Source organism: Panthera leo, chromosome F2 (assembly GCF_018350215.1).
Source record: "Panthera leo isolate Ple1 chromosome F2, P.leo_Ple1_pat1.1, whole genome shotgun sequence".
Classification (NCBI taxonomy): domain Eukaryota; kingdom Metazoa; phylum Chordata; class Mammalia; order Carnivora; family Felidae; genus Panthera; species Panthera leo.
The window spans coordinates 29,145,729-29,169,967 of record NC_056695.1 but is presented as its reverse complement, the minus strand read 5'-3'; the positions used below and the strand labels follow the sequence as shown (position 1 = coordinate 29,169,967).

The 24,239-nt window shown below is 37.9% G+C and overlaps 1 protein-coding gene and 2 long non-coding RNA genes across 5 annotated transcripts in view; 2 read left to right on the top strand and 1 right to left on the bottom strand.

Moving 5' to 3' along the window:
* Nucleotides 1–11,954, bottom strand: part of ZBTB10 (zinc finger and BTB domain containing 10) — a 33,289-nt gene extending 21,335 nt beyond the window's left edge. Inside the window, exons 1-2 of one of the 2 annotated variants that reach the window (XM_042923438.1) lie at nucleotides 11,859–11,954; nucleotides 261–1,146 (exon numbers count right to left, since the gene is read on the bottom strand). In XM_042923438.1, the coding sequence (XP_042779372.1) occupies nucleotides 261–1,146; nucleotides 11,859–11,954 (982 nt within the window). Of the gene's footprint in view, nucleotides 1–260; nucleotides 1,147–9,942; nucleotides 10,985–11,858 lie in introns of those variants that run through there. The other variant, XM_042923437.1, reaches the window with a different exon arrangement.
* On the top strand, nucleotides 11,050–15,051 carry LOC122210665. 2 transcript variants are annotated; one of them, XR_006198161.1, is made up of 4 exons: nucleotides 11,050–11,544; nucleotides 12,129–12,285; nucleotides 14,217–14,327; nucleotides 14,942–15,051. It is a non-coding gene; the product is annotated as an uncharacterized LOC122210665 (long non-coding RNA). The 2 variants fall into 2 exon arrangements; XR_006198160.1 differs by lacking the exon at nucleotides 11,050–11,544 and having other exon boundaries at nucleotides 12,084–12,285.
* Nucleotides 15,048–24,239, top strand: part of LOC122210666 — a 237,897-nt gene continuing 228,705 nt past the window's right edge. The window contains exons 1-2 of the long non-coding RNA XR_006198162.1: nucleotides 15,048–15,087; nucleotides 23,256–23,518. This is a non-coding gene — a long non-coding RNA (uncharacterized LOC122210666). The remainder of the gene's footprint in view (nucleotides 15,088–23,255; nucleotides 23,519–24,239) is intronic.

The following is a 24,239-nucleotide window of genomic DNA, read 5'->3' as shown; positions in this document are numbered from 1 at the left end:
TACACATAATAATATAAACAAACACCTGATTAACACAAACTTTGAGAAACTCACACACACACATGTTCCGAGAAAAAAGACATAGCAGAATTATATGCTTGAGTAATTTTCTCCCTTCTACTATAAACACTCAAATTTAGTATTACTTGTGGATTACTTCTATGATTTAAAAAAATACTTTAAAAATATACTTCAAGATTATATCCAATCAGAATTAATTAGAATGAAAACCCAGATACCTTTGTATATAAAATATTTACCTGGTTCTTCCTTGATGAATGATAAATCTTCCTCTGGATAGGCAACAGGTGGCTGCATCACTGAGCAATCTTCTAAATTTGTTTCATTAGGTGGTATATTATAAATAAATCTCTTTGTAGTTTGGTTTTTCCTCCTTGTTTTGCCAGTCTCTTGAATTCCCTGGGAGCCCATATTATTCCAAATAAACACTTTTGTTTGACCTTGAGATTCATTTTCAGCCAATTCAGGTGAACCATCCTGGACCCAACTACTGTCATTCATCTGGTAGTTTTCTATTTGGCCCTCGTCGACGTTACAACCATCATTTTCAATTTTTACATTACTTGCCAAATTGGTAAGATTCCGTGTCGCCCAGAAACTGGCAATTTTTTGATCCCGTGATGAAGATAGACCATCTCTATTAACTGGTTTTCTATTATTATAGTCCACGACAACAGACTCTGGAGCTTCTGATTTAATGCTTATATTTAAGGCATCTTTAATGAAATTTCGGCAGGTTTGAACAACTTCACTCATTTGAAGATAGCTGGCCACTGTCATCACTTCAATGGCATTTTGGCTTGTGAGCACCAGGTTACCAGAATACAAGAAGTCCAAGATGACTGAAAAACCTTGAACTGCAGCAATATCTAAATGGGTAGTATTGTTTTGGTTAGGGCTTTCTTTGTTTGAAAAGCAATATAAAGTCTTAAAGAAACGGCTGCCTGCAACCAGGATGTTCTTATGGGCTTTAAAGATTTTTCCGCTCACCACGATGCTGACATCGCAAAGAATACCTTTCTTTCTTTGTTCATTTAGTTGTCGAAGAAGTTGATAGCAATAAGAGTTCTCATTTGGCCTACTATTAAAGTCACAGTACCCCTCCTCTGATGGTATTTCTGACTCCTGTAATTGGATGGAAAACATCAATATTAAATTTTATCTACTTTCTAAAAACCCCAAAGGAAAACATGTATCATCAATGTAACTTTTTAAAAAGTGCTAACCAAACACATTAACATTAGTAATCCTGATGTATTTTGAGACCATAGTGTTCACAGGGATCCCAAATACTGAGAGTAAAGTTGTGAAGAGCTTGGTGCAAGCCACTGCTATTCTAAGTCAAACACATCTGAATGAGGATCAGCAGGAGTTCATTTGAGGAATAGCATGAATCATGTTACTTTTTTCATATATAAGCCAAGGATATAGATTAAGAATTACTTAAAATCATAATAATACTTTCTTATGAAAAGAAACTTTCCTATATGAATCAAATTTGTTTGCTTTATCTCTGATAGGAATGCAGCAGCCTTCCTAATTGAACTAACAATGTTCAAGTTACAGTATGTTGGGCATCTCATCCTATTTAACACTACTAAAAAGGTAAATTTTAAGTCTTGGCAAACATCCAAATAGTTTAGGTCAATGAAGTTAATTAAATCTAATTCAAGAAGATAAAGTTAAGACCCTAATAGGAAAATGGGTTTCAACTACAGGAATATCCAGCTATATAATTTCCCAATCAACTTTCAAAATACCTTATCAAAAATTCCTGAACTCAAAATTCTCAAAAGTTTATAATTTTCTTTCTTTCAATCTGACAAGTACTCATTAGAGTTCTGTTTAGCATCACTAAAGTTATGGTAATTTCCTCTAGAGCCACAGCACACTGTTTAATAACTTCCGCTAGATAACTGAAGTAATCACTTTTTCCAATCAAAAAAGTGCTTAGACATTTCTAGTAGAAAAGATAACTGAAAATTGTGACCTGAAGTGTTAGTCCACTTCTGTGAAATAATGACACACAGACAAATCTAAGATTATATGAGCATGGGAAAAACATGGAAAGATACATACTAGATTGTAAACATGCTGGGAGGACTGATATGCTTGGAGAGAAGAGAGGAAGGGGGAATTAGGGAAAAATATTGAAGGGTGTTGGAGACACAGTTAAGACTGCAAAAGAATTCTCATGGAAATAATATTCTAACTGGTGGTAAGATTCCTAAACAATCCCACAACTTCCTTAATTAACCCCACCCCACATGGGTAAGGCTAAAGCACAAAAATACTAGGTTAAAGTTTGAGTACTGAACACAGCCATACATACAATTCCAATTCTCTTGAAACTAAACCAGGTCACATGGTCCATTTAAGAATTTGTGTGTTTTCAAGTATGAGAAGTCAACTGAAAAGAACCGAAATTAGAATTCCAGGTCCCTTCAGTATTTGCAAGATAACCTTGCAAATCTGAGATACAGGATCACTATATATAGAAGGAAGAATGGCAAGTAGAGATTTTCCTCTATTTCCAACTGACCCTTGGCAGTCTATCACCGTCCCAGTGTCTCACATACAGAATGCCTTATACTGTATGCCTAGTCCCTCACATTCTCGATCTACCATACCAGAAAGTCTCATGCTCTAAATTAGCTATTTTTCCCTACCAAACACCCAATCTTCAGCAAAAACTGGTAATAGCCAAGGTTTGTGTGAGGTAATCAAAACAAATAATTCTCAAGTCCAAATTTTTTTTGCTTTTGAAGGTGTGCAGGGAAGGAGGTGAGATAAAAGACATTGTTTCAACCTTTAGAGCTTGTACATAAACCAGCATGTTTAGCATCACTAAAGTTATGGTAGAGGGGAATGAACACGTATAAATATATAAAGAACTAAACCAATACTAGAAACACCTACAATCAATGCTATGGTATAATTTTCTATAAAAGCATCATACTGCTTACTTGATCTCCCTCTTATGAGACTATTTGAATAAGACTTTTTACTAATATCCTTACGCTTTCTACTCACTACAGAAATTTCCAAACTCGAAAAATCTTCCTTTGATGCAGGCCTGAAACTGAGCTTTGCTATGCATGCCATACCTGCCCAGCAAAGCTCATTTGGTTCAAAGTTCTGATGTTGTAGTAACAGTATAAATACTTAGAAGAAGCAAAAATTTAAGCACTGATCAAAATTTGGCAGCACATCATGAAGTATTTGTGGAAGCAGTGAACTAGCATTTACAAATCAAGAACCCACCTAGAGTTTATACATCTGGCAGTTCAAACTCGCAGTTCAAACTCTTTAAGAAGGAGGTAGCTATATCTAACTGTGGCAGTCATTTTAGGCTATGGTCACTGTGTTCTGCATTTTCTGATTTTCTGGGCCAGTCCCAATTTCTGAAGTCCTCTGCCATTATCAGACCAAATGTCCTAACTTTTAACAGTAACTCAGACAAAACCCTATCCACCAAAATATTTACCCATACTATTTTAACACAAACTATACAAATCAAACACAACTGTTCACCTATTTTTTCTCTCATTACTGTTATACAAGAATAATAATGTTCTTTGATTTTATGAGCGACATCAGCAATTTCATTTCCGCTACTGAGTAGAGCACTAGGTCTTGTTTCTGTAGCACCTATTAAACATGCTCTTCACAATGAAGGCTTTGCAAGTCAAGAATATGTGTAGTTTCGGCAGTTGGGTAACACAGAGCTTCAATAAGCACATAGCATTAAAGTAAATTGCTGGTATTATATGCTGAACTAAATAAATTAAGAAAAATCTTAGTACTAAATATAAAAATCTTTAAAGTAGTTTCCTAAGAACTCTTGGCATCTGTCTCTGGTTCTTTAACATTCTAAATGTCCACTCCTAGTATATGGTAACATAAGTTCAGTGATATGTAAAAATATACTGATGAAAAGATTTAAGTATTTCCAGAAGTGGTCTTTTCAAATGTTGGGAACCTTTTCTGTTCCCTTTCCCAAAAATGGAAAGCACAACTTAGCCTAGACATCAGTCTAAACTGGCTGAACGATATTTTAAGGAAACGGGACATTCAGACTTCAAAAGTTAGACAATTTGTTACACTGAAGATTCTATAAATGTGAAAAGCTTTCAAGTTTTTTACTTGTGAAAATGCCCAAAGTAAAATTACAATTTTACATCTGTAAGAGACCTTAGAATTAACTCTTCTATAATCAAGAAAATATAAAAAGGTGTTGATTTAGTTAAAATCCTCATAACATGTATCTTCAAATCTACTTCCAAAGAAGCTTATATAAGTACTTTACTCACAGAGGAAAAAGCTGCTAAAAGCTTGAAAAATTCTGACTTCACTCAATTATTAAATAAGCATTAAACAAATGCCTACTTTACACAAGTTCTACACTGGGGACCAAAAATGAGGAAGTATAGTTCCCAATTTGAAGACTATCACTAGTGGGCAAGACTCTTAAGGTACTGAAGATTGTAACAAAGTTGTTATGAGGGCAGAGAGGAGGTGTATACGGTCCAGTGTTTTTTGTTTTGTTTTGTTTTTTTTGGTGGTGGGGGGGGATGCTTATGCTTTTTGGAAGAAAGATCTTGAGCAGAGCCTTACAGGACAAAAGAGTGGGATGGGAGGATGAACATTCTAAGCAAATAAAACATTAAAAGAAACAAGACAGTCTACAAGAATCTTCACAATACCAGATTTATGAAAGAACTTGAAGGTGATCCCAAAAAAGCCCAAGAAATACAAGTATACACTTATGAACATTTTTTGAGACATATGTCAATAGCTTCCAGCAGTTACCAAGAGATCGGAATCTGTCCCCTGCCCACCCCCAGATTAAGAACCACTGTAACAGGTACCTACAGAGCCTTAGAAGCAGTGATCTGATTGGATTAGAAGATATAAGAGATGGTTATGATAGCAAAGTAGGGGATTAATATCAGGGAACTAGAACTAGAGATACTGTGACCAGGGGAAGCTACTGTTTAATAGTGCAACATACTTGCAAGAAACCAGGACCCTAACTAACCTAAAATGGATAACATTAATGGGGGGAGGGGTGATGAGTCACAGCCTGGAAAAATACCTGGAAGATAAAAATCAGCAGAACCTGAATAATCAACTAGATTTGGTTGAGGGGGTAGGGATCATAGGGTTGGTCTTCAGCACTCTAACTTGGGGAGCTAGATAATGCCACCAACTTGCAAAGAATCCAAGACCACCACCCATCTCCACACCCTTATGAGAAGAGTTGGGGATACCTTCATTTACAGTGAGTTCATCTGTAGTTAATCCACCAATCATAAGAAAATATTAGTTAAAAATCAACAAGTAATTAGTATTTACTTTCCCTACCCAGAACTAGTCCTTTAAATAAATGGATTAGCAGAAAAAAGGCATTTCCAATGCAAAACAAAGTATAAAATTAAAGTATTAAAAACAAAAATCTTTACTGCTTTTGTTGCAGCAACCCACTACAATACTATACTGAAAGAATGAAAATGTCAATTTCACTTCCAAATCCAAATTTTAGAACAAAATGGAAATTCTAATTCTATAGGTTAGCAGTGGAAATCTTCAATTTTAGATACTAAAGATATGCTTTATTACCAGCTCTCTTCTAAAAACACAACTACCCAGGTGTCTCTGAACAGCAACATATTTCTTCATGATCCTCCCCTGTTTAAAACTGCTAAATTTAACTGCTAAATGGTTGCCCATTTGTTAGAATAGAATACAATCATTTTAGCATGACAAAATACCCTCCATAGTCTATTACCTATTCAAACTTGATTTTTCATTCTGGTCAGCAACCAAATTATCCACTTCTTAGACACATCAATTTCATTTTGTTAATGCTGCTTCCAATTGCAGTGCCTGCAATGCCCTCCCCTCCCTGTTCAACAGCTATTCATTTAACTCAATGAAGTTCAAGAGCCAATTATACAAGCTTCTCCCAACCTTCACAAGTAGAATTTATGACTCCCTTCCTTTACTGTTTCCATTGTAATCTGAACATACTTCTAACATGGTATCTATCATTTTATTGTCGTGTCTGTCTCTTCTTACTAGACTACAAGTTCCTTGATGGCAGAGAAAATGATTTACAGGTTTACCTCCAGTGCCTTGAATGTACCTAATATAAGTAAATTTGAGAAAGAGAAAGAAGCCAATCCTAGATACACTATAAGGTAGTCAAAGACACTACTAAAAAGTCAAACCCAAGGCAAATGAACCAGCTCAATAAACCAAACACAATGAATGTTAGAACCTACATAATATTATACAAAATGCTTCTTTAATGGGCCATAAGTTCATCTTTAAGATTTCTTAGTGAAAACTTTCAGACTTTCTTCCTAAATTGTTAACAACAAACCTTTAAGCCTTATTTTTGCCAAATGCAAAGAAGGCTGGGTAGACTGTCACTTTGTCACTTTTGCTTTAGTTGCTAACCTCAACATATTCTTATTAGTAATTTCAATCAGATCACTGATCTAAATTAAGTATTTACTTTCTAGAAAGGTTAACTAAATTTATAATATATTTAAGTGTATGTTTCAGACTTAGCAAACTTAGAGTTGACAGAATGTGTGATTTAGGCTATGAAAATTTCACAATTGGATAGAAAGTGATCTGAACCAAGATACAGTGGTAATCACTGTTATTAAAGCAATTTTAAAGTCCTCTGGGCCAAATGGTCAAATTCTGTATGAGCTAATCATTGAACTTGCCTCAAAGAAGATAATTACTACTCAAAAAAACCTGTATGCTGCCCCTTACACCCTTATAAATACAGGTATCTCTCCGAAATAGAAGGCTCAGAACAGATTCTGAGAGCGTATTTTGACTCTCCCATGAGCAGTCTTAACAACCAACAGCCAATTAACGGTATAGCAAACTTTTTAGGAATGTACTGTAATTCTTTGGTCACTACAGAATTAATGAATCGTACTTTCAGAAAGCATAAGAAAAGTAACACTTAGTGATAGTCTACAATTTGGCCAACCTCCTCTCAAAAAAACATCCCTCTTTAAAATAAAAAATTAAAAAATTTAAAAAAAAAGGAGGGGTGGAGTTGAAAGGAATAAAGGGAGTGAACTACCCTTAGCCTCAAATTCAATTCTTGCCTGAAGAACTCTAGAACTCTCATTTCATTATTTTTAAGACAGGAGAAAGCCAAAGCAAAGTATTCTTATGAAGCTGTGAAAAAATCTGCCTATGTGAGAAAATCTCAGAATGTTCAAAGAACTGGATAACCAAGTCTCTGAAGGTATGAAATGGAGAAATGGTTTATTCTCTAGAATCAAGATTGATTCCACAAGATAAAGTGCTTTCCAAACTGTCAAAATTGGTAACACTGAAGACACATGAGGTACCAGGCCACACACACACACACACACACACACACACACACACACACACCCTTACAATTATCTATGATAAATATACACAATGATAATAATGACTAGCATTTACTAAGTGATTATGTGCTGGCATATATACTTTTCATACACAAGGAAATTAGAAATTAACTCCTTTGCCTGCCAAGAAAATAGAGGATTAGGATTCAGGTCCCCTTAACCTTAAGCCCAAGAATGCTCTCACAGATTGTGTTATACTGCCTCCTACAGGTAATCAAAGGCTACAGGATAAGAAAAAAAAAAACAAAAACAAAAACCCCGAATTCTGTCCATAGGAATAACTCATTTCTTGAACAGGTCACTCATATTAACAAGACAGAGATATGTAGGTGGTATCTGGGGTAAACAGCAAGGTTAACACCCACAAACTAACGTTAGAATGAAAATAAAAAAAATCAGGATCAATTCAGAGGGGAAACATCTGAAACTCAATCAAGGGAACCAATATATATATATATACACACACCCTTAGACACAGGACGTACTTACTAAACTGTATTATCCTCAGCCTAATGAAAGTATGTCCTAAGAGAAAAATGGTATCTTATATCTATAAAAATTTTTGAGGGGGCAAAGGAAAAAGGAAGGGTAAATCAGAGATCAAATTCAGAAAAGATTTTACCTAGGGAATGAATCCCCTGATCCAGATAATGCCTAGGGGAGAAGGTTACACCATACTAAGTCTATCATAAGGTTATCCAACTAATTCTAATTCCCCTTCCTCTGATTTCAGGTTCACTAAGCAGCTAATTATATTTTGCATTCCCATTCAGATTTGCCTAGAGGGACAGACTATGCTGACAAGAAAAGTAAGTGGGTCCACATGTATATTAAGAATATATATATTCCTTCCCATTGTCTTTTTGTAGTTTTCTGAATAACCAACCTATGATTATTTAGAAAAATATGCTTTCATTTTCACAAGTCCCCCTCCTCCATCATCTTACAAAATAACTTAATATATTACTTAACTCTTTAAAGCCTCTACTTCCACTTCTATAAAATAATATTACTTTGCAGAGTAAGGTGATGTGTGTTCGGCATACATTACAAAAGGAAATGCTAGTTATATTTCACTCCATTGCCCAAGCTCATAAAGCTAGTAATTGTAGAAAGCTGAGATCCGAACCCAGATTTACTCTAAAATCCATTCTTTTTCCATTACAACATTCTTTATAGGCCCTAGTCCCAGTTGTCATCGAGGACTCTTAAGACTTAGGACAATTTACTTAACCTTTTGGGGCCATATATCTTTAAGTGACCTTCCTTCTAGGGCTTAGGCAACTAAAATTTGTACGAAGACTATTGCCATTCTCCACTGGGCAAAATAACCCTATGCTTTAAAGTTAACTTCTGAGAAACTGCTGTGCTATGGGGGGTTATTGGATAGCGCCTAATTAACTCCAGTGTTGTGAACAGTAAGATCACTCCAATACACACACAGAGACTAGTATCTAAAAGCTGATTTTCTAAAATCAATGAATGGCTACCAATACAAAAAAATGAATTCCATCCACCACATTGGTTGTCCAAAAACTCTTAAACGAGAAGTGCTCAACATCTATTTGGCTTGAAAAGGGATTACCAAAATGTTAAGACTACTATCTTTAGACTGGAAATATTAAAACAAGAAATAACTAAGGTACAGCTTATGTTTTGTTAACTAAGGACTTATGTTTTCAAGCAGTTTAGTAAATAAAGTCTCTACCAACCTACTACCTGATAGAAATAACCTCACGTGAAACATCTCTAACATGCTAAGTGTAAAATGAACTGCATTTACAAGAAGGTTTTTAAAAGGGAGGATTAGAGAAAATCTCAGCACAAAAATCTGGGTAGGAGGAAACAAGGAAAAACTACAGTAATTTACCAAAAGCATGCCTTTGGTAAGAAAGTTCAACAGAGATGAATTTAGTAAAATTATTCATGGGGAGTGTTACCCAAATAGCTTGCTCTACATTTACATACTGCTCTCATAATTCACATTATCCTGACCTGATATAAAGAACTTTCTCAGCTGAACGTTTTCCTGAAAGGGTTAGCATCAAAGGTTAAGGAAATTGTTTAATTCATTCTTCAAAGAGTTGCCAGATTTGACTTCCACCAGCATGCTGAAAGACTGAAACATAAGGCAGCTTTTCTAAAATCACAGCTAATAAAATTTTTGACCGCAAAACCAACTTTTTGGGGTTAAAACTTTCAAACTCACTTTATTAAACTTTTAAAAAATTCAATCCCATGGACAAAGAAAGGAGTCATCAAAAAAATGCAGCGCTACGATTAGAAAATTGTCATTCCTCCCCCCCAACCCCCAACACAGATAACTTTTGAAAACTTGTTCCCAGGCTTTCTAAACCCCCACGCACGAGCTCCCTTCAATGCCACAACTGGAATGATGCCTTCACCCAGGAAAGTGTTTTGTTTTTTTTTTTTTTAGCTGATAAATCTTTCCTTTAAAGACCTTAAAAAGTAGGAGGATATACTGTACCTGGGCGTTGGCTTCGTGGAGTTTGTGCTCGGTAGAGACGTGATGTCTCAGAAGAAGGGTTTTCTTGTAGTTTCGGGTCCCTCGCGAAAGCTCATCGTGCCCCACTTGAGGAAGGTCCCCGCTTCCCCCGTCCTCAGGGGTCTTTTGGCACCAGCCGCAAGACATAAGGCCAGTATCCTTGGAATACCGCAGCCAGGGAAAATCTTTGAGCCAAGAGGTCTGGAAGGAGCACTGTAGCTTCTGCATTAGGGACTTGGGCCGCGCGAGCGGGAAGTGCTGGACAGTCTCTCCTTCGCCAGCTCCCACACCGCTGCCCTCCACTTCGTCCCCGCCATCTCCGCCCGACCGCCTGCTGCTGCTGCAGCTGCCGCCTTCCGCCCCGCTGCCGTCGCCCAGGCTCGCCCCCTCCTCCTCGTCCTCGGTGCTGTCGCTCAGGGACGCGCCGTCCTGCATCAACTCCTTCCCCTCCAGCGCGTCCAGCTCCAGATCCACAGCCGCTGGCCCTCGCCCATTGAAATGCCTCAGGGGCCACGCCGAGGTCTCGGGGCGGCCGCGGCTACTGCCATTGTTGCCGAGACCCCCGCCGCCGCCTCCTCCTCGGAAGGCCAGAGTCCGACGGTTCCTTTCCGCTAGCAGGGGGCCCCCCGCGCCACCGCCGCCCAGCGAGGTGGGGCCGCCCGCGTCTTGGGGGAGCAGCAACTCCTTGGTTTCCTCGGCGGCGGCGGCCGCCCCAGCGGAGGCCTCCAGGTCTTGGGGCTCCAGGCCCTCCAATTCCACTTCCTCGTCGGCCCCCCGCCCATTGAGCTGCTGAGGCGCTAGCGGCTGGGGTTGTCTTGGCTGGGGCTGCTGAGGCCAAGCCGAGGCCTCCCCGCCAGCGTTATTGTTCGTGGAACTGCCGCCGCCGCCGCCGCTGCCGCCGCTGGCGGTGACCAACCCGCCTCCTCGGAACGCCAGCGTCCTGCGGTTCATTTCACTGAACGACATGGCGCGCGCCGCCGCCGCCGCCGCCCGGTGCCCCGGCTCGCGCCCGGCCTCGGGCCGCGTCCCGCGCGTTCCCCGCCGCTCCCCCTCGGCTTCGCCCCCGCCCCCACCCCCGGCGTTCCGGTCTCGCGGGGCTCGGCCTCGCCCTCCCGCCCGGCCGCCCGGCTCGCGCTCGCTCCCGGGGCTGCCTCACGCGTCCACCACCGCCCGCCGGGCCGCCGCCTCCGGCCGCCTCCTCGTCCTCCACCCCCGCCCCGCTGTGCTCCGGGCAGCGTCCCGCGCGGAGAAGGGGGCGGGCGGCGGAGAGGTGAGCAGCGAGCCGGGGGCGCGTGGGGCCTTCGAAGTTGAGAGGCGGAGTGCGGGGAGACCCTCCGCTGCCCCCTCTTTAAAGCCGCGCGCACACACCGACCCTCCAAACAGATATCCTTCCTCCGGTGCGCCGAGGAGTCCCGACGCCGCCGCCGGCTTTCCAGGCGCTGAGGGCGAGAGGCACGTTAAACTGCTAGGCTCCGCCACATAACGAACCGACAATAAAGCCGGCGGAGCGTTTCCGTCCGACCAGGCCCTGGCGGAGGTCGAATGGCAAATGAACAACGGACCGTGCGCCCACAATGCACCGGGGTAGCAGTAACCGCTGGAGGGGGAAAGGGTGGGGGCCGGGCTGGGGGAGGGGGGCTGGGCTTGGGGCTGGGCTGGGGTGGGGTGGGGGCGCCAGGGGACCGGGAAAGGGGCTGGGCCGCGCCTCCGGCCTGGGGGCGGGGGTGCGGCCGGGGGGGAAGGAAGTCGGCCGAGGGGCGGGGGACAAAAGGCCGAGCGGCTGGCTGGGGGTCTCGGGGAGGGGGCGGGCGTGTGCGGCCGGGGCCGGGCTACGCGGAGGACAAACAGCTGGCGAGTGTCAGGGTCTGGCCGCCTCCCCGCTGCCCACACGCACCTACCCGCGGCCGGGACGCACATTTTCCTTCTCTCGCCACGAGTTCACCTGGGACTTTAGAAATAACTGTGCGGTGGGAGCTGCGCTCCAGCCTTGTCATTTGCCTAGGGGTGGGTGGCGGTACCCAAGGAAGTGAACTTATTTTGTTCCTTCACAAAGACTGGACCAGGCGGTGCCTTTCACGCGAGGAGGTTACAACCACCGACACCTCCTCGTCTGCAGCATTGTGTGTGCGAGGCACCACCTCAGGCCCAAGGCAATAATCATTTCACAGAAAATGCACCGCCCCGAGTGTCTTATTGCTGTGATGAAATGGAAATTTAAATAAAAGGTCGAACACGTGCGTTCACTGGGAAGTATTGACATGGGTGTTACATCACCACCAGCCAATCAGATAACTCCAGTCGTGTTTATACTTCTACAACCACCTTGTGAGTATTACAGTATGTCATAACGTTATAAATATTAGGCAGGGTTTTCCCCAGGAGCGGGGAGGAGTCTGCTTCTACGGACGTTGTGTGCGACTCCAAGGACTGTGTGTCTTAAGACAAGAATTAATTTTTCAGACTTATTTTTTAATTGTTTACATTGCGTATGGAATTTAGAATGATTAAAAGAACAGATTGGGCTAGAAACGAAACTCATAATCTTGGTCGAGTTTTTCAGAAGAAGGTTTTCCAATTTAGAGCCCTTCTCCTTTTTTTGAAATTTTAGTATGCTAAATTTAGCTAATACTAAAGTGTTTAGACTCGTTTTATTGTTTTAAAATGTGAAATTTTAAATTATTTTTTTTTCAAACCTATTTCAGGTTAAAAAAAGATGTTCTCAAACTATGGCGAGGCTTTTTAACTTTTTTAAGAAATATATTGAAAGTTTAATCACAAACTAATATGAAATATGTTCAAGATAATTACTCTTGAAAAAGGGAAAAAGGACATTTATATGACAGGGTACACTTTTTACATTAATATATGTTAGAATGTGCATTGAAAAAAAGTTGGAAATACAAACTCTACAGTTACAAATTATGGTTAGAGGCCTTAATAATCTGCATTAAATATTAATGGGAAATTTTATGTTTAATAAAGAGCATGTGTTACAATTTTTAGGTCCTCAAGTTTGATGATTCTGTTCTTTTGAAATTTCTATTTTTCAAATAAGAAAATTATTTAAAAATTTGAATATATATGTGGAGTAAGGAATATGGTATGTTTCTCCAGATTAGCTTTAAAAAGCAGTTTCCCAGACATATTATAAAATACCATTAATATTAATATTTTTCAATGGCTATACCTATGCATGCACATCCAGACTCATATATGCTATTGATTGTATAGATTTATTCAAAGCAACTTCCACTTAAATTCTCTATAATTTTAGTACCAGTATAAATGAACGGTGTTGTATATGAAACAAAAAAATATTAGTTCTATCTTTTAGATGAAATGTAATTTTAATGTAAAGAATGATACATTAACCTGCCACAAAAAGATTTTGGCTTTGAATTATTTTTCCAGTAATGATCATATTATCACCTATCCATATGGTCACCTGCCCACCAGTGATCAACAGCTTCAAATTCTGATACAAATCCTCAGATTGGCATTGTTGGTGTTTGTTTTTTTTTTTTTCTTCATTTTGTCCTGCTTTGTTTTAGTTATTGGAAAGTCTGAGACAGTAGACTCATGACATTGACCTAATCTGTACCTTGGAGAAGATAGGATTCTGCCTGTTGGGGTACATATAATATGTGCTTCCATGTAATATATGGAAGAATGCTATAACAATACAGTACTTTGTCCTTAATGCATTTTTTCAATTCCAGGCACTTTGCAAATAAATACATTATTTACTGTATTTTAACCACCAGTGCCTCTCCCATAAAAAGAGTTACTAAAGTTAATTGCTCATTAGGATTAAGGTAATGGTAAGTGAAAGTGGGTTTAAGAATTTTTATTTCAACTTTACAAATTATTTTCATTCCAAACTGTTAAATGAACATCTTTGCTTCTTTTCATCTTATGTGTTTAGTACATAATAGGAATTTTGCTAGTATTATTTTTGCTTTCTGGTAGCCCTAGAACCACCAAAAATGTTTGAATCCCTACTGGTATGAATTGTGTCAGGACTGTATTTTTCTCAGACATATCTTACCTTATATTTTGTAAAATCCACTTTGTCTTCTGTCTGGAATTATATTTAAACATGGATTAATTGGGAATGAACTTTAGATTCAAATGGTACAAGTAAATGACTTAAATTATAGGACCCTTGAACTCCTAACAGCCAAATAGTGTGAGTGTGTGGTGTATGTATGTGTATGTATTTATATTTTTGTTGTTTTTTCTATATAAATATACAGGTCTTCCTGATATATATAAAGAAATATTAAGGTCTTCCTCTAAACCTTAAGGGAGATGGAATCAAAATCAAAGTTCAAGAGGATAGTAATCACAAACGTCTCAAAACAGCTGTATGTATGAGGGAACTTTGAGTAACATAAGGGGATCTCCTGTTCTGTAAATGGAGTTTTTAAGAATTCCCCCACCCCTTCCAGTCTCCTGCTAGCAAGTAGGGATCTGTTCTCCCCTTAGCCCCTACATTTACTGTTGGGGGTTCTACCATATTTAAGGGGATTCCCCCTTATGCTTACCAGGGGAACCCCTCAAGAATGGGGCATTCCCCAACCAATTTATCCCCTAATTTCACTTTAGGCTATGTAAAATTCTGTAGGTTACCTTGATACTGTCTCACTATAACTGCTGTGAGGCTGACATCCTATACCTGGTTCATCTGATCTTTGATAGTCAAACTTGACAGTTACTGCTTTGGTGGGGGCACTTTGCCTCTTTAGTTCTAGGGACAATAGCCTATGATTCTGTCTGTGGGATTGACATGTGTCATCTACCAGATTGAAGTACCTGAGAATGGAGACTATGTGTTACTCACTTTTATAATTCCCTATCCCAATCCATGCTTGGCACATAGTAGGGGATTAGTATATGTTTGTTGAATAATTTATTTTCCCTTGCAGTTTAATTTGGTAGACAACTTTTTCTTCTGTTTCTTCTTTTTTTCTTTCCTTAGCTGAGTAAAGATATTGAACTAATGTTTCCATTGAATTTACATTAAAAACAATAATCATATACATACAATGGAATATTATTCTGTCCTAAAAAAGGAGGGAAATCTTGCCATTTGTAACAATATGGTTGAAACTGGAGGACATTATGGTAAGTGAAATAAGCTAGACACAGAAGGAAAAATATTGCATGATACCACCTCTATGAGGTATTTAGTTAAACTCATAGAAGCAGAAAGTAGAGTAATTGTTGCCAGAGATTGGGGAGAGAGGGAAATAAGAGGTATTAGTCAAAGGGTGCAACATTTCAGTTATATAAGGTGAATAGTCTTAAAGATCTCCTGTATAGCATAGTGCCTGTATTTAACAATACTGTACTGTATACCTAAAATTTTGCTAAGAAGGTGGGTCTTAAATGTCTGTATCACAAAAAAAGTAATAATAAAGTGGGCAGTAGAAAACTTTGGAAGGTGATGGATATGTTTATGGAATAGATTGTGGTGATGGTTTCACAGGTGTGTATTTATCTCCAATTTGTATACGTTCAATAGTACTGTGGGTGGCCTGGCTGGCTCAGTCAAAAAAGCATAGGACTCTTGATCTCAGGGTCATGAGTTCGAGCCCCATGTTGGGTGTAGAGATTACTAAAAAAAAAAAAAAAAAGTAAACTTAAAAAAGAAATAAAAGCTTTAAGAAATATATGTACAGCTTTTTGTATGTCAGTCACACCTCAAGAAAGGGGTTTAAGCCAAAAAAGCAATGATGTTTATGTAGTTGAATGTAAATCATATTTTCTATATAGCTTACAGTGAATTATGAACAGTTTACACACCTTCCTTTTGTTTTTTTTTGTTTTTGTTTTTTTAATTTATTTTTGAGACAGAGAGACAGAGCATGAACAGGGGGAGGGTCAGAGAGGGAGACACAGAATCTGAAACAGGCTCCAGGCTCTGAGCTGTCAGCACACAGCCTGACGGGGGGGCTCAAACTCACAGACTGCCCCTACACACCTTCCTTTTGAATGAAATCAAGATGGGTATTATTATCCTTATTTAAAAGATGAGGAAACTCAAGTACAAAAGGGTTAACCAACTTGCTCAAGGTTATTGGATGAAGCAAAAGTTATATTTGTAAGGTTGAAGACAATCTCTAGTCTAAGGCACCCGTAGCTACTAAAACACCACTATACACTGTGTAATCACAGGGTACACTAAATTTTAAACTTTTTTCATACTTTATACATGCTCATGGCAGAAAAAAATAAGAGAAAAGATCACTCATTATTTCCGGTACCAAAACTAACCACTGTCGTGTAAATACAATCTTACTCTTCTGTGCCTAGCTAAAATTGTTTTTTGGTGTTTATGTATTACATCTTAGCATATTTGTGCTTATGTTTATTAATATGTTTTAATATGATTAAATATTTTTAGTGTCATTTTAATGGCTATGGATATACCATAATTGATGTAATCAGTCTTCTGGTGTTGAACTTATCATTGCTTACAGTTTTTTGGTCATTATAAATAATTCTTTAGTGAATATCCTTGAAACTAAAACTTTGTGTCTATTATTTCTTTAAGATAAATCCTAAAAGAGGAATTTCTCATAAAAGGAAAAATTTTAATAAAGTCAGTATCATTTGTCCTCCAGAAATGCTCATGAAAATGTAAAAAGTACCAAAAGAAAATACAATTAGGGATGTATTTTTATAATATTGGACAGTGAAAGACCTAGTTCTAAGTAGAACACAAAAGCAAGAGCCTTAAAGAAAAAGGCTGACTGGGCACCTGGGTGGCTCAGCCCGTTAAGCATCAGACTTTGGCTCAGGTCATGATCTTGGGTGCAAGCCCCATGTTGGGTGTTGTACTGACAGCTCAGAGCCTGGAGCCTGCTTCAGATTCTGGGTCCTGCCTCTCTCTCAATGCCCCTCCCCTGTTCATGCTCTGTCTCACTCTGTCTCTCAAAAATAAATAAATGTTAAAAAAAAATTTTTAAAGAAAAAGGCTGACAGAACTAACTATATAAATTTTAAAACTTTTTTTTTTAATAATAAAGATTTTTTTTAAGTGAACTAGGAAAAAGAAATCTGGGGTATATATGGCAGACAAAGGCTTAATACCACTAATAAGCAAAGGTCTCTTATAAATCAATAAAATAAACACATATCTAGTAAAAGAAAAAAATGTGCAAAGGACATAGAAATCTATATAAGAAGAAGGGTGCCTGTGTGGCTCAGTTGGTTAAGTGTCTGACTTTGGCTCAGGTCATGATCTTGGTTCATGGCTTTGAGCCCTATGTCAGGATCTGGGGAGCCTGGAGCCTGCTTCCGATTCTTCGTGTCTCTCTCTGTCTCTTTCTCTCGCTCTCTACCCTTCCCCCACTCACACTCTGCTTGTCTCTCTCAAAAAATAAACATTAAAAAAATTTTTTTTAAACTATGTAAGAAATACAAGTAAGTAATAAATGTATGGGAAGATGTGCAGACTTGGCCAGTAATCAGAGGAGTGTGCATAAAAAACACCAATGAATAAGTAATTTTTTAATCCATTAGAAGTATAGCAAATTAATATAATTAGAAATGTAAATAGGAATAGCTTAACATTAGGCTGGCTATATGTATCAAAACAAAAAAATATATGTATCTTTTTACCCAGCAATTTCCTTTCTAGAAATTTATCCTAGACAGGTTTATTAAGATGTCTGTGCAAGGATATTCACTGTAGCACTGTTTATAAGCCTAAAAAACTTGAGCTTCCATCCTGTGGGGTTGTTTACATACATTATGGCACACACTTATCATGAATTATTCACTAGCCATTAAAAAGGTTCATATGGCATTTTATAAGTCCAAGGCTTGTTGTTGAGTGAAGAAAGCAATATATTAACACATATAATGGGAATAATTAATTCCTCCTATTAATATTTATTGATAGCCATGGTCCCTAGAATGTATATGTAAGTTCATATGTGAATACTAGCATGGAGAGTAGTTTTAAAAGATTCACCAGAATGGGGACAATACTTATCTCAGTCAGTAGTTGAACTTCAGTTTCTAAAAAACTTTCTTAACACATTTTCTGTACTGCTTTATAGTGAAAATATAACTTATATTGGGTGTATAATCAAAAAAATCAATGAAGCTATTTTCATTTGGGGAGAAAAAGTTAACATCAATAATCAATGACAAACTTTTTCCCAGGACTTCTGGGAAGGTGTACTGTTCATTTTTCTTTTTCTATACTCACTGTGAACCCATTTTGCTTTGCTCCTAAAAAATAAACACAAAATATTTAAAAGCTAAAAAAACAGTGTTTCTTTTCTTAGAAAATCCCAATCCCTTTAAAACCTGATTTTTCAAAGTCTGAAGTTTATATGCAAATGTTCAGAGAAGAGTCTATCTCAGTAAACCATACATTCTTGCCCTGCCCTCTAATCCATTTCAACTGTGAAGCCAGTAATCTTTTCAGAATGCAAATCTTATCCTATCACCCCACCCACAATCACGCTTAAAACCCTACAAAGGTTTCAATTATTTTCTGTTTGTCTACATGTAAAAACACTTTCTAAATGCCTGTAGAGTCTAGCAAGATCTGGCTGCCTTTCATACTCTAGCCTCATCTCATGCCTGGCTCCCCCTGCCTCTAACACTCTCCTCTAGAAGGTAGCCTTTTTCTGTTCTTCATGTTTGCTTTGATACCTGTCTGGCCTTTGTAGAAGCTGTTGTTCTAGGTCAGTAATGCTTTTCCCTCCTTTCTCCTAATTAACCCACATTCATCCTTATATCACTTCCTCAGGGCAACTTTCCCTAACCAGCCCCCCCCACACACCCAACATTCATATATGCTATTGAAGATTCTTCTAGTATTTTTTTTTAACTCTCCTTCACAGCACTTGTCATAATTGTAGTTTTTAAACATGTGTAATTATTTGATTCTTGCATGTTCCCCCAATAAACCGAAAACTCCATGAGGTCAAGGACTCTTTCTGGCTTGACTCAATAGTGTGTAGAAACAGTGACTATGACATCGCAGATAATTAGTAAGGATTTGTTGAATGAATCATATATGAATGTGCAAATTTTCAAATACTAAGTATGCACAACCTTGAACTTTCAACAAAAGACTAAAACATAGATCAAAATGAACTACTAGAACAAATACAATAGGTGTTAAGTGTTGATAATACGTACATGCTATACAGTGTAAGACATTTTTATAAAGTGTACAGTTGTAGGAAGATTGTTTTGAAGTTTTTAAGAACTAAACTACTAGGTCTTTAAAAATATAAATAAATGAAATGTTTTATCTGTGAAGTTTTGCTTTTAATTAAAAATATTTGAAAATTCAGGGGTGCCTGGCTGGCTCAGTCGGTAGAACAGATGACTCTTGATCTCAGGGTTGTGAGTTCAAGCCCCATGTTGGGCATGGAGTGTACTTAAAAACTCATTATTTATTTATTTATTTATTTATTTATTTATTTATTTAAAAAATTAGGTAGTATCATTTATTTTTTTAAATTTTAAAAAATATTTATTTTGAGAGAGAGTGTGAGCAGAGAAGGGACAGAGAGAGAGAGAGAGAGAGAGAGAGAGAGAGAATTCCAAGCAGGCTTTGTGCTGCCAGCACAGAGCCTGACACAGGGCTTGAACCCATGAACCATGAGATCATGACCCAAGCTGAACCAAGGCTCAGCTGACTGAGTCACCCAGGTGCCCCTAGGTGAGTACTATGTAAAAAAATATTTGAAATTCAGAATTTAATGATAGCTAACCATTTTGTCATTGCAGTTTCTTTGTCTTTTAATTGATCACAAATAAGAGTTCACTGTACTCAGATGAAGTAAAAAGTAAAAGGCCTTCTTTGTATGTATGACTTGTACAAAAATAGATCATGTTTACAATATGAATTTTTATATCGACTGTAAAGAATGAGAACAATAAAGTAGGAGCAGAGGCTTAATATTTATTTTTATTGAACCCTGAATTATTAAAACCACATAAACATTATTAATTTTTGTAGGAGGTCTATCTCAAATATTTAGTGTACAGATAACTGGTTCACACATTCATTTCCCCGATAGGTTGATTAATTAGGCTCTGATCAGTAGCCACAGATTTCACACTAATCCACCTCTTTCATAAGTTTACAAATACAAACCGGTTCCCTTCAGAAGGACCAGGTGAGAAAACATGGAAGAGAGAAAGATGCCAAGGTCCTAAAAGTACAGTGCTGGGGCTCCTGGGTGGCTCAGTTGGTTGTGTCCAACTCTTGATTTCAGCTCAGGTCAGGATCTCATGGTTCATGAAATTGAGAGCCATGTCAAGCTCTGTGCTGACAGCTCAGAGCCTGCTTGGGATTCTCTCTCTCCCTCTCCCCCGCCCCTGCTCTGGTGAGCTCTCTCTCTTTCTCTCAAAATAAATAAATAAACATTAAAAAAAAAAAAAAAAAGGTACAGAATCCGAAGAAGGCTGCAGGCCCTGAGCTGTCAGTACAGAGCCTGACTTCAGGACTCGAACTCCCCAACCGTGAGATCACAACCTGAGCAAAAGTCAGACACTTAACTGACTGAGCCACCCAGGCGCCCCTAAAGCAGGACTGTCTACACAACTTCACATAATGATTTCACAGAGGGCTTAAAAATTGCAAATAAGTTCCTTCCCCCAGAATTTGGAGGTAGTGTCAAGGTCAGAAAATACCACACTTTGAAACTAAAGCTAATAGAATTAATATACTTTCAGGTATATTCCTGTGCTCTTCAAACTGGAGTATGCTCAGCTCGAGGTTTCCAAGGAATTTCTAAGAACTATGTAACCAGCATGTAGTTTTGTTTTGTTTTTTTTAAGAGAATTAGTTGTCACCCTTTAAATTTCCATATGCACTATTTTTCTAAAACTGAGCCGCTAGAGAGCCCGCCCCCCATTGGTTTTCTGGTCCTACCTCCACCTTGCACAAACCTTTCTCCCCCTTCACCAAACAAAACAAAACAAAACAAAACAAAAACAAACCCCCCAAAAACAGAAAACAAAAAAAAAGCAAACACATTTTACCCATCCCTAATATTAACTGTGTTATATTGCCCCAGGATGGAAAAGGGACACCAGACACAGAAAGTAAAATGTCCCTAATTACTTGGTAGCTATCCTTGTACAAATGTTTTTCAGCTTTTCCTTTAAACAAAAATGAAGACGGACCTAACTAAAGTGTCAGCTAATCATTAAAAATAGTTTTCAACAATAGATCACTAAGGGTTTTTTGCAAGTAACTTCAAGGAGTTTAAAGAATTTGTGACGTAGTTAAAACCCCTTCTATTTCCCTCATCTATAATTTTTTGTGAACAAATATTCTCAGCATGTCTTAAAAAGAAGAAAAAAGGGAATAAAATGTATGACAAACTATTTCTCATCCTAGCAAACAAATTCTTACCACATTAATTAGTTGAAGAAACTCAGCTAATTAAGAAATGTATTTTAGTAAATGTTTATGTCATGTTTAATATCAATATATTTATGTTGCTTTGACCAAATGTGCACTAGTAATTATAAAGGTAACTCATTTCAGGATATTTTATACATTTAGGGTTATAGAAATTTTGAAATTAAGTTTTAATTGATAATGGACTTCTGAGTATAAGTGTCATATTATAAAACTGTGAATAATGATGGGTATCAGTTGCAGTATACAGATTCCATTGAATGGATTTCCTCCCTTCCTTCCTTTCTTTTTTTTAAGTAGGCTTCACATCCAGCTCAGAGCCCAATGAGCAGCTTGATCTCAGGACCTGAGCTGAGATGAAGAGTCAGATGCTTAACCAACTGAGCCACCCAGTTACCCTTGAATGGATTTTTCTAAGAAGATATTTTATTTTGTAGTGTCAATATCTATCACATGCCAGAAATGACATTCATTACAATAATTTGAATTTACAATGAAAATATCTCAAGTGATATCTTAGAAATGTATGAAAGGGTACCTAGTATTTTAAAATTATTTTTGGGGGGGGGGGGGGGACACTGATCTAGTTCAGTGTGTCCCAAATGCTAATTTTCACCAGTTGGGAAAGAAAAAAAAAATAATAACCTAGAAAATTTTTCATAATGTTAAATTTGTTCAATTTAAAAGGCTATTATTTTAAATTCTATCCTTTCTCATGGTTTAGAGTTAAGGTATATTTTAAAATTGTGATGTTAACAAATGGTGGCTTTATTTTTAATGTTTTTTGCTTCATTGCTTCCTAAAATGTTTTTAAAAAGTTATTTTTATTAACTCACAAGATTCAAAATCCTGAGAGAAACACCAGTCTAGTAGAATGTAAATAGGAATGTTTATTTTATAAAACAGAATATTCTGGACTTATTGAGGAATGGAGATATTCATTTTACTACCTAGTTTAGTGAACGTAACCAACAAGCATTTTAAAGACATGTTTTGAATTTCTACTGTGTACCAAACACCAGGATTTAATAGGTAAATAAGATTGTCCCAACCCCCAAGCAACTCCCATTTCAATGAAGGAGAGGAACATGTAAAATTAATAATTATAATGGTTAAGTGTTGATAGAGATATGTACAAATTGCTGTGGAAACATGGAGGACAGAATGATTATTGCTGGTTTTAAAAATTGAATTGCTAGGGAATATAGATGAAAGCATGAATTTTACCAAAATATAAGGAAAATTATCCTAGAAGTAAGAACATTTTAAGTAGTTCAAGTGTGTTTGGACTATAGAAATGCTTGAGGTGAGATTTGAAAAGAAAGAAGGGGGAGAGACCAATACAAAATTTGTTTTTTCTCCTGAAGCAATGGCAAGACTGAAAGATTTTTTAAGCAAGGAAATGACTAAATCAGATACTTCTTAATACCATCTAATTCCTAATTACAGGCTCATCCAACAATCTGATCTTTAATTTGGCCTCCTATGTAGATTCATTCACTAGGAAGAAATTCTCTTAGTAAACAAGCTAAGTTCTCCTTCCAGATAAATGTTCTATTGAAAAATAATTGGCAATCTATTCTGAGTTGGTTTGAGATAGTATCCAAACTCTAATGTATTTAAAATATAGTGAACAAGCCCAGTTTGGGAATGCCCAAACCTGAGTAGCAGATCTGAGAAAATACTACTGAGATCAACAAATTATTTCTACTTCTTCAAGTCCTGCTTGAAAAGCTAGTGGGAATTCTGAAGACTTTCTCTGTAGTAACCTGAAGATTAAGTATCTATCAGCCTCCTACATGTAGTAAAAATTCAGTAGTCATGATGACAATAACTTCATAAAAGATGGTAATGATAATTTAAAAATCCTTAACACAACTTCCAGAAATGAAGGTGAAGCTCTTCCGAACATTCGTGATCAACCAACATAAAATTCATCTTGAACTTTGATATATTACTCTTGCAACAAGACCCATAAAGAATGGCTATGCCACTATACCTCTGTTCGCAAAAGGAGTTGACCAGACAGTGTAGGTGGAGAAGGAAAAACTCAGAAGCACTTTTGGATAAACTGCTCAAAGTAGTTGCACTACTTACAATGGCTCAGCAGAGTCTTCTGCATGAACAAAGACAGTGAACGTGAGTGAGGTAAGTTGTTTTCTTTTCGGTGAAGTGAGAATCAATTAATTAATTTTGGCTTGATAAATTTTTTTGACTGCTCTGAGATACATTCCCCTAGGCCAGTCACAGTCAGTGTTGTACTGTGCAAAGTTATTATGCCTCACTGGTCAGTGGAACAATTAGGCTCACTGAACAAGTACAATTCAGGTCCAGCCTACTTTTTTCTTCTGTTTAAGTAACCTGACCTAACAACCGTGGGATTCTGTTGTTGACTCTTAAATATTTCAGGATTTTCAGGTTTGCTCAAGGGACACAAATGATCAATTCATGATTCAGAGACTTCTTCCTGCTCATGTGCTCAGTGTTACATTAATTAATACATTAATGTCTCCAAAGGTATCCACAAAATGTTGGGCATATAGTTTTACTGTAGAGGATTTAACTTTTCAACTTGTGAGTCTTGGGAAAATTACCCAATATCTTTAGAGCCTGTTTTTCCCATTTCTAAATGGAGTTAATAATAGAAAGGTAGTAACCTGGTAAGTCTGTTGTGCAAATTTAATGAAAGTATATATGTAAAGCACTTAGATCAGTGCTTACCAAATATAAATCAACAAATTAATTTATTCAATTTTTCCAACACTGCATGCCAGGTAGTAGAGATAAGTACTAGAGATAAAATGGTGAACAAGAATAAACAGTTCCTGCTCTCGTGAAGCTTACAATCTAATGGAGGAGGTTGATAATC